This window comes from Labeo rohita, chromosome 7 (assembly GCF_022985175.1).
Source record: "Labeo rohita strain BAU-BD-2019 chromosome 7, IGBB_LRoh.1.0, whole genome shotgun sequence".
In the NCBI taxonomy this organism is placed as follows: Eukaryota; Metazoa; Chordata; class Actinopteri; order Cypriniformes; family Cyprinidae; genus Labeo; species Labeo rohita.
The window spans coordinates 51,725,021-51,736,360 of record NC_066875.1 but is presented as its reverse complement, the minus strand read 5'-3'; the positions used below and the strand labels follow the sequence as shown (position 1 = coordinate 51,736,360).

At 38.0% G+C, this 11,340-nt stretch overlaps 2 protein-coding genes across 2 annotated transcripts; both read right to left on the bottom strand.

The window, feature by feature from the left end:
- Window positions 1-376: 376 nt before the first annotated feature.
- Window positions 377-2,133, bottom strand: LOC127167582 (uncharacterized). Its single transcript, XM_051113710.1, has 2 exons — window positions 1,931-2,133; window positions 377-1,738 (listed from the first exon to the last, which is right to left on the bottom strand). The coding sequence occupies exons 1-2, from the start codon at window positions 1,931-1,933 to the stop codon at window positions 377-379; spliced, it is 1,365 nt and encodes a 454-aa protein (XP_050969667.1). The 5' UTR covers window positions 1,934-2,133.
- A 2,213-nt stretch (window positions 2,134-4,346) lies between these two features.
- Window positions 4,347-10,676, bottom strand: LOC127167581 (fucolectin-like). Its single transcript, XM_051113709.1, has 4 exons — window positions 10,402-10,676; window positions 7,451-7,596; window positions 5,987-6,065; window positions 4,347-4,443 (listed from the first exon to the last, which is right to left on the bottom strand). The coding sequence occupies exons 1-4, from the start codon at window positions 10,674-10,676 to the stop codon at window positions 4,347-4,349; spliced, it is 597 nt and encodes a 198-aa protein (XP_050969666.1).
- Window positions 10,677-11,340: the final 664 nt, after the last annotated feature.

Here is an 11,340-nt window from a genome sequence, read left to right as displayed (position 1 = left end):
GGAATGTCAACATCATGATCTGGTGCTACAAATAAAGTACACTCCGAAGCTTTAGGCATGTCATTAGCTAAAAATGAGTTTGACAGATCCACTACTTCTTTAAACTTCTGTGCTTGAGCACGAGTTACCACACAAGAGGGGAACACAGAAGGAAACTTTTCAGCTAGATCACAATTTTGGGAAGTTTTAGGCATGTAAGTTACAATAGGGGTTGGGAAGACTATGCCACCTGCAAGATCATTCCCAAGAATCAAGTCAACACCCTCTACAGGTAGCTGCTCACGCACAGCAAAGTTGACTAGTCCACTAACAATGTCAGACTTCAAATATGCAGTATGAAGCGGCACATTGACACAACGCATCCCAATTCCACGTACTAATACTTCATTGCCAGTAAAAGAAGTTTCAGAAAACGGCAGAACTTCTGCAGATATGAACGACTGAGCCGCTCCGTATCTCGCAGAATTGTCACAGGTTTAAATTCTGAATCGGGTGATAATGAGACTGTACCCCTAAACAAAAAAGGCTGATAAGTCTCTCCTTTATCAGAGCTAACACACACAGACTCAACAAGAGCGACATTTTTAGGCTTAGAAGCTCCACTCTTCTGCTTCCAGGCTTTACAGTCCGCAATTCGATGATTTGGATCAAGGCAAAAAAAACAAACACGCTTATCAGTGCCCTCATTTGATTTACGAGGTACGTCGCCTTTAAACGAACGCGTAACACGCTGTACTGAATTCTCCGAATTCCACACCTGAGATTTAACAGTCGCACCTGACGAGAAGACATTTTTGTGCGTCAACACAAATTCGTCTGCCAAAACGGCAGCATTGGCAAGCGAAGTAACCTTTTGTTCGTTCAAATATACAACGATATTAGATGGAAGGCAATTTTTAAACTCTTCTAGCAAGATTAACTCCTGCAACTCCTCCAGGGATGCAACCCTGCTAGAAAAACACCACTTCTCAAACAACACTTTTTTTTCTCTCACGAACTCTACATACGTTTGTTTGACTGTTTTCATTTGTCCGCGAAACTTCTGCCGATACGCTTCGGGGACTAACTCGTATGCGCGCAAAACAGCTGACTTCACCGTTTCATAGTCAAGAGAGCCTTCAATAGGTAAGGCTGAGCAAACCTCTTGAGCTTTCCCTGTAAGACTACATTGTAACAGCAAAGCCCACATCTCTTTTGGCCATTTCAGTTTACTTGCAATTCGCTCGAACGCAATAAAGTAGGAATCAACTTCAGCCTCCCTAAATGGAGGTACAAGTCGAATATACTTACTAACATCAAATGACTCACTCGAAACAGTGTGGGAAAAATCCTCAGTTACAGTGCTCCCAGCCATAATTACGGGCGAAGATACTGCATTAGGCCGAATATGGGGAACTGGCGTCCGAGCCAAACGCTCAGATTCTAAATCCAATTTACGCATCTCAATATCTCTATCTGCCTGCTTTTCTAGCATGCGAAACCTAATCATCTCTGCCTCACATTCTTGCTTCTTAATTAGCAGATCCATCTCTTTTAACTTTATAGCAATCATTTCATGAGGCACAGAATCAAAATTTGGACTTAGACCTACCTCTTGATCCGCGTCCCGCACTATTTCAGCACTCCCTGCCACACCAGTCTGAAGCTCACCATCATCACCAGCTTGCCTAGGTAAAATACCTGCAGCGATCAATTTCTCATACAAACTCTCCTTAAGCACTTGCTTGGTGGTATCCCTCTGAATTTGAATATCAAAGAATTCCGCGATCAAAATTAAATCTTTTTTTCTACAACTATTAAAAACTTCAACCGTGGGCGTAAGAGTAAAAGCTGTTAAATCGAATTCCATTATTACTACGTCTCCCTCCTACTCCTTCCCTACGCAAAGATGAAAACAGTCAAAACGTGAGAGAAAGAAAAGAATACTCACCATTATAATCCACAGTCAGTTACGAACGCACAAACGGAGTTTGATTCATGGCGAACAGAGCAAAAGTTTAATTTGGCGATCCAAAACCAAACGAACGAATTCTCACTTTGTGAAGGAGAGAAAAAAAAAAAAAAAAACGGCTAGACGAGCCCCCACTTGTTACAAGCCTCCCGATATGTCTAGAGGTGCGCGAGATTGTAACAAAAAAAAAAGAAAAAAAAAGAAATGTCTGACGGTCACGTCAATCCCTGATCCAGAAACTTAACAAACACGAAAGTTAAACAAAATAATCTTTTTATTGATAGCAACAGAGTAAAGGAAGCAAATCTTCAGGAGAGGGCAAGGCCAACATAACAAACAAAACCCTCTAACTATCAATGAAATTTTAAATATCCTAAACAAAAGAAAAATAAATAAACAACAGAGTCTTACCTGACTCCCTTACTAACATAAACATAGGCAAAATTACAAGGGTAAAGAAAATGGCACCCCCTCCCTACCGCTTCCGAAAAACCAAAATATTTACATAAAAATTAAGAATAACTCAAAACAACGATAAGCACAAAGAAAAAGAATACATAGCAGCGTTCGCACGCTCCCTCGCCTTTTGTGATTGGGCAATTCATTCACAAAAAAGGATTATGACCGCACTCGGTCACACAAGACCACTAATAAAGAAACATTTCTGGATCAGGACAAAGAGTGTGGCGCGTTGCCGTCAGCAGCTAGGGCTTGCTTCTTTGCTGTATTATATCGCTTGAGTTTCTGCGGCCTTCCACTCACTACCGATGGCTGATGCGCATCAGCTGGAACCCAATTAGCAGTCTGAGACAGGGAGAGAGAAAGAGCGAGAGAGAGAAAAAGAAAGAGAGAGCAAACATGCAGCACGTAACATGCCCAAAAGTCAACATAACTCTCAAAACTCGCATATTTGACAAATACGTCCACAGGACGTAACAGTACCATAACCAAATAATGTTTTTTTCAAGAGTTGGTTTACTTCCGGCTTTGCTACTGTTTGGACGTTCTTGCTTACTGCTCTGCTCTTTGCTCCCTGTTTATATACTTTTCTCCGATTTTTCTAAGATTTTAACCTCAGCAGATCAGCACAGTGCTCAAACAACACATTTTTGGCACAAAAACTATATTAAAAACTTTTCGTAACTGGAATAATACTATGAAAAAGGAGACTCTTTGCTTGATACAAAGTTACTTGTTGGATTTACCCCCCTCAGCATACAGCCGGTGAGTCCAGTGAATCTAGTGAATCTCAACAGTTTATAAGTGTAGAGGAACTAATCGATGGCACAAACAGGGAGCGAGACCCAAAGTCAATCGAGACAGATTGTCATGAGTATGTCATATTGCTGTGGTAGCATCCTCTACCCCATATATGGCTATGATAAGGCTTGCAAAAACTGGTATTTTACCACCCCCTATACAGCTTGAGAACAGATTTGAAGCACTAATGAATGTTGGTAAGGAATCCCCAAATGTAATTGAACATGGATCGTATCAGCCAGCAGCTGACATCGCTACAAACTGGCGCTCAAGGTTGCGCAGACACCGGCATTCAGCTCAGGCCCTGGACTCTGATAGTGGGTGACTCCATTATCAGAAATATCAGTAGCAGGACTACAACTACATGCTGCTTTCTGCAAGCAACCATCTCTGACGTGAACAAAGAACTTTTGAACATTATAATGAAGCATAAGACTGCAAATCGAATCATCATCCATGTGGGGAAGAATGATATTCGGAAAGGGCAGTCAGACCTCCTAAAGAAGGATTTCAGTGAGCTCATCGAAACACTTCAAAAACTTGAAGTTCAGTTGTTCATCAGTGGACAACTCCCAGCAAGGGGAACTAACATGTTTTTACGGTTACTTGGGCTGAATAAATGGCTACAAAGAACCTGCAGTCTAAAAGGAGTCAACTTCATCGACAACTTCAGTCTTTTCTGTGGCCATAGACAACTGTTTAAACTGGATGGCCTCCACCCAGACAAACTTGGTGCAAGAGTGCTAAAGGACAACATCTACTTTTCACTCCGTCATCCTTCAGTAGAGTGTGCCAGTCCACCCAACATGAATGACACACACACACCTGGACAATGTATCAGTGACGACAGGACTTCAAATCAGCTTCCGAGTCATGTGGTCGACACATCCCACAAGGACACTGACGACGACACACAGCCACAACAAGCACTGCACATGGACACTATCCCAGCTGATCCCTGCCCACAGAGCTCATCACAGACAGACTGTGACGTACTACAGAAGCTCCAAGAGTCAGCGCTGAAGGACGACTTTCTGGTAAACAGCCAGAGAAGCCAGGACAACATATTTCAGCCACCGGAAACACCAGAAGCATGCTGTCTGACCTTATGCAGAGGTCAGAGAGATTTGACCGTTTAACTGTTCAGAAGCAGATCCCTCAAAGTGGTGAACACCTCACTTCTTTCTGGGACTTTTCCAAACTCCTTAAAAACTGCAGTTGTTAAGCCTCTTCTGAAAAAGAGCAATCTTGATAACACTATACTGAGCAAATATAGACCAATATCAAATCTTCCTTTTATAGGCAAGATTATTGAAAAGGTAGTTTTCAATCAGTTGAACAACTACTTAAACTCAAATGGATACCTGGACAATTTTTAATCTGGTTTCCAACCGCATCACAGTACAGAGACAGCGCTTGTTAAGATAATAAATGATATTCACTTAAATTCTAATTCTGGCAAAATATCAGTGCTGGTACTACTAGATCTTAGTGCTGCGTTTGACACAGTCGATCATAACATTCTTCTGGAGAGACTGAAAAACTGGGTCAGGCTTTCTGGGATGGCTCTCAATTGGTTCAGGTCATATTTAAAAGGAAGAGGTTATTATGTGAGTATAGGAGAGCAGTGGACGTCCATGACATGTAGAGTCCCTTAAGGCTCAATTCTTGCGCCGCTCTTGTTTAGCCTGCATATGCTCCCACTAAGTCAAATAATGAGAAAGGGAATTTGGTTCTATCACAGCTATGCTAATGATACCCAGATTTACCTAGCCTTATGGCCAAATGACTACAGCCCCATTGACAGTTGGATGTGCCAGAACTTCCTTCAGTTAAACAAGGAGAAAACTGAAGTCATTGCATTTGGAAGCAAAAAGGAAGTTCTCAAGGTGAATGCATACCTTGACTCTAGGGGTCAACCAACTAAAAATCAAGTCAGGAATCTTGGTGTGATTCTGGAGTTGGACCTTAGTTTCAGTAGTCATGTCAAAGCAGTAACTAAATCAGCATACTATCATCTCAAAAACATTGCAAGAATTAGATGTTTTGCTTCCAGTCAAGACTTGGAGAAACTTGTTCATGCCTTTATCACAAGCAGGGTGGATTATTGTAATGGTCTCCTCACTGGCCTTCCCAAGAAGACCATTAGACAGCTGCAGCTCTTCCAGAACGCTGCTGCCAGGATTCTGACTAGAACCAGAAAATCTGAGCACATTACATCAGTCCTCAGATCCTTACACTGGGTTCCAGTTATATTTAGAATTGATTTTAAAGTACTTTTACTCCTTTATAAATCACTCAATGGCCTAGGACCTAAATACATTGCAGATATGCTCACTGAATATAAACCTAACAGACCACTCAGATCATTGGGATCGAGTCAGTTAGAAATACCAAGGATTCACACAAAACAAGGGGAATCCGCTTTTAGCTATTATGCTGCCCGCAGTTGGAATCAGCTTCCAGAAGAGATCAAATGTGCTAAAACATTAACTACATTTAAATCTAGACTCAAAACTCATCTGTTTAGCTGTGCATTTACTGAATCAGCACTGTGCTACGTCCAGACTGATTGCACTATGTATAATCCTTTTCTATTTTTAACTGTCTTTAAATCAATTTTGAATCATTTTAAAAGTTTTAAATTCTTAGTTTTATTGTGTGATTTATTGTTTTTATGATTATTCTACTTCCATTTATGTAAAGCACTTTGAATTACCTTTGTGTATGAAATGTGCTATATAAATAAACTTGCCTTGCCTTGCCTAAATGTACTTGCCTTCCTCTATGTCCTGTTCCACCTCTGGCTGGGGAGGTTTTGTCCAGGTCAGTTTGATACCGGTAATCCCTTTTGCTTCCAGAGCAAAAGGGATTACCGGTCAGTTTGATACCGGTAATCCCTTTTGCTTCCAGAGCAGACTGCAACTAAAAAAACATCAACCGGTGTTAAATTTGTCTTGATATTTTCAGATGAATTCATTGTACTTTTTAAACATGCTGTATCAGAGCTACTTTTCCAGATAACTGATCTGCAAAGCAGCTGATCTCAGTCTGATTTCAACAGTCAGTCAGGTCAGTTTGATACCGGTAATCCCTTTTGCTTCCAGAGCAGACTGCAACTAAAAAAACATCAACCGGTGTTAAATTTGTCTTGATATTTTCAGATGAATTCATTGTACTTTTTAAACATGCTGTATCAGAGCTACTTTTCCAGATAACTGATCTGCAAAGCAGCTGATCTCAGTCTGATTTCAACAGTCTGCGTGGCACATGTATATAGTACAGTGATTCATTCAGATGCTTTTATCCAAATGATGAGTAGAACAGGAGTTACATATAATAAGTGCCTTTGTTTATGGTTGTGGATTAGTTGGATGAGGATTATTCAGTTGTCTCTTTAAACGTTTAATGGTCTCAGCAGATCAGGTGAAGACTGGCAGCTCCTTTCACCAAAGAGGAACAGAGAGAGTGAAGTTTCTGGAAGGTGACATCTTGCTTTATCATTCAAGCACAGATTGTTTTGTAAATCTGTTTTTCAAAGCTGCAGTAGCAAAAAGGTGCCTTTTTGCTTCTAAGGGTAAAAAGAGTCTAAAATGCTTATTAAAAATGAGATTATGAGTACAGTGACTAATATTATCAGTCCAATAGGCAAAATGCATGATCCGTACATGATAGTGCACAGGGACTTGTCATTTTTGTACTGTTTTTGTAATGGATTTTATTGGTGCAATCATTGTGTATTCGATTGAGGTGTTGATTGAGGTGCAGTGTTATGCTTTTAAGGTTTTGCTTTTATATTTAGCAAAAACCAAACATTCATGAATTGGTAAGCATGTACTTTCTAACCTGATAGAGCAGCTTTTCGCTCTCCTCCGGGCCAGTTAAATCAGAAGTGGAAGCAAATTTCATCTTCACAAAATTTTTTCTCACTAAAAAATATGATAAGTGAACACACACAAGTCATGGAATGAGTTTTACAAGAAAAATAAATGGGTTTATAGACTTTTGTCAAGACAGACCTCAAACTTAACTGAAAACAAAGCTGTGAGACATGGAACTGTGTCTGTTTAGAGTTATACTGTTGTAAAGAAGAGCTTATGTTTCTAAACATCTGTTAACTTGTTGATTCAGTTATTGTCTTCTAGAAGTACAGCACCATTCATATTTTTACCCCATATCCTATATATATGTGTGTGTATTATTAAAGTACAGCATTTATTTAAATACGTAGTGAACTACCTGGAAAACCCCTATAGACTTCAACCTCACAGAGCGTAAGAACCCTACTATCTCCAGGAGCAACGACATTCACGTAACGCCCCTCCATATATGGACACAAGTAGGTGTAGGAAGCTCCTGCTGAAATACTAGTAACCACAGCACATCTAGAGAGAGTCAAAGAGATGATGGATAACACATCAGTTATTTCACACCAAATTAATGTAAAGTGAAATAAAGCAATGCAATAGTTTGTTTAGCAAATTTGGAACTATGAGGAAAAACTTCAGTAAAGGAGCTTATGGTAGATCCACCTTCAAATGAACTAATAAAGATTGTTTCTTTAGGACACTACAGAATGTAACAGCGGGGGTTGCAAAAATCTCTTTTACATAATGATAACATTTAAAACTGGAGCTCCACTGTTAAGTAATGGAAGCAAAAATAATTACAAAAAAGCACAGCAATGACTGCCCACTCCCATAAGGCATTAAAATTCCATAATTCTCTTAGAATACTTATGTATTTGTATATATTTGAATATTTCATAATAATAAACTTAAGATGTTTTTTTTTTTTTTTTGACAAATTAAAAGATTTATATTGCAGTATCGCAATACACATAGTGTTTGTATATTTTCAGACTTTCAAAAAGTTTTTGCTGTAATGTGTATCTAAGGAAGAATACTTTCACAATCGCTAAAAAAAGGTATTTTTTGTTCATTCTGTTTTCATGTATTTTTGAGTTTAAGTTCTTGTTCTTTTACTTGCATCAGACAATACAGATTATTATAACCGTGTTTTACTGCTACATAAAAATAATAATGATAATAAATGAATAATGAAATTACAAGAATAAAGTCATAGCAATTACAAGATTAAAGTTATAATATTGTGAGTAAAGTATTTTGAGAAATCCCAGTGGCCTGGCGACTGATTTGAACATATTATTAGCAGGAATCGTATCGCATCACTCACTCACTATACCACTCACTCACTATACCACTCACTCACTCACTCACTCACTCAGGATTTCACTCACTCACTATATCACTCACTCATTATTTCACTCACTCACTATATCACTCACTCATTATTTCACTCACTCACTATATCACTCACTCACTCATTATTTCACTCACTCACTATATCACTCACTCATTATTTCACTCACTCATTATTTCACTCACTCACTATATCATTCACTCACTCACTATTTCACTCACTCACTATATCACTTACTCACTATTTCACTCACTCATGATTTCACTCACTCACTATATCATTCACTCACTCACTCACTCATTATTTCACTCACTATATCACTCACTCACTATTTCACTCACTATATCACTCACTCATTTCACTCACTCACTATATCATTCACTCACTCACTATATCACTCACTCATGATTTCACTCATTCACTCACTATATCATTCACTCACTCACTATATCACTCACTCATGATTTCACTCACTCACTCATTTCACTCACTATATCTTTCACTCACTCATTATTTCACTCACTCACTATATCATTCACTCACTCACTCATTTCACTCACTATATCTTTCACTCACTCATTATTTCACTCACTCACTATATCATTCACTCACTCACTGTTTCACTCACTCACTATATCACTTACTATTTCACTCACTCACTCATGATTTCACTCACTCACTATATCATTCACTCACTCACTCATTATTTCACTCACTATATCACTCACTCACTCACTATATCATTCACTCACTCACTATATCACTCACTCGCTCATGATTTCACTCACTCACTATTTCACTCACTCACTATCACTTACTCACTATTTCACTCACTCACTCATTATTTCACTCATTCACTATATCATTCACTCGCTCACTATTTCACTCACTCACTATATCACTCACTCACTATTTTACTCACACTCACTCATTTCACTCACTCACTATTTCACTCACTCACTCACTATATCACTCACTAAGAAAAAACTGGTCGAGGTAGTGTGTAGTTAGGATAATGAATAAATGGACACATGTAGAGAATAAGAAGCAGGCCTACCATTGATGGTAACTGTTTTTACATATGGTGTACATGACTTGTCCATACCATCCTGTCACAGTGAACCACCCCGTCACAGGGTCATTTTGTTAAAAGTTTATAGAAAGGAAATGTTACATAAATGAATGTTGAATGGCGTTCTTGTTGTTTGGACTAATTCAATAAATGTAAATTTATTTGTATTTGAAAGTGAATTTGTTTTTTTTGTTTTTTTTTTCTTTTTTCTTTTTTCAGTACAAACAATGAGGCCACTAAATTATTTTTTCAAGATTAAAAATCTAATAATAATAATAATAATAATAATAATAATAAAATAATAATAAAAGAATTCAATTACAGACTTTCTATTGATAGTTTATGAAAACGGATATTTTGTGCATGAGGTGGGAAGATGTGTGTGTGTGTGTTTTTTTTTTTTTTTTTTTTTTTTTTGGAAGAGTAACATATTTTTCTAATTGTAGGTTTTTTTTTTTTTTAAATGTTTGTTCTTAATTTAAAAAAATGGCACCTGTTTCTGAGTGTATTAGTAAATAGGGGAAAAAGCACACATTCATGGTTTGTATGTCATGATAAAATTGACAGAACTTGAAAGCTGGGAGTTTGTTATATTAAAAGTAACAAAGTCGAAGCTTATCTTGTATTTCTACGATTGTTATCTTGCAATTTATTTATTATTATTATTATTATTATTATTTTTTTTTTTTTTTTTTTTTTGTATTGTGGCACTAATACACTGTCATAGATTATCCAACACACTCTCATGGGACTCTCGTACCTACTTTTACATTTTGGTAAATTGGTGGCTAATGAATAGACATTTTTACAATCTCAAATCAAATTCTACACCTTCACATCAAATTACCACGTCTTAATACGTTTGTGTTAATGGTTACGTGAGGACCTTTCTCACATGGGATTGTTGTTGCCGTTGTTTTCCAAAGAGTTTCCGATGCGAATTTCTGCTCTGTCGAGTCGTTCTGAACAGCAGTCGGCTCTGTTTGTGATGGTCACAGCTATAATATAGCAATTATCCAGCAGATCCAGCCTCCACCATGGATTCTTCTCCATCACTGAATGGGTACAAAATGAGGCTGTACCCGGGGCATATTTTACTCCATCAATGGCACGATCAGCGCCAAAGTATTCGAAAACAGACGACTGAGCTGCATCACCACTTAATTTCATACTACCTGGAAAGTGATCAAGCTCCGTTTTAGGTTATATTTTAAGCAAGTTCACATAAAATTAAGCAAGCAAGCATACAATCAAAAGTTTGAAATAATTCAGATCTTCTAATGTATTTAAAAGAAGTCAAGGCTGCATTTATTTGATCAAAAATATAGTAAAAACAGCACTGCAATTTAATATATTTTTAATTAATATGAAACTGTTTTTTTCCCCTCTAAATAAGAAACTGAAACTGCCAGTAGATGGCTGTAGATGTCTTAAAGGGGTCATCGGATGCAAAGTTCACTTTGACATGTAGTTTGAACATTAATGTGTGTTGGCAGTGTATGTACACATCTACCCTATAATATTAAAAATCCATGCAGTGGTTTTTATTTAATCTGTAAAAATAATATCCCCTTTTTCTGAGTCATTCTCAGATGTCACACCGACAGAGGCCGCTCCCACGATAGTTGATTGAAATGAGCGTCATACCTCAGACCCGCCCTACATCAGCTGTAGCAGTCTGACTGCCATTGTTTTGATGCCGGAGCAGGGATGTAAATTAGACAAGAACATCTCCAATTGAGCGATTGAGGTGTTGTGTTGCTGGATGTAATAATGAACATAGTGGTCGTCATTTACTCCCGACATTTGAGCTGCTCAAGATTTGTTTGTGAAG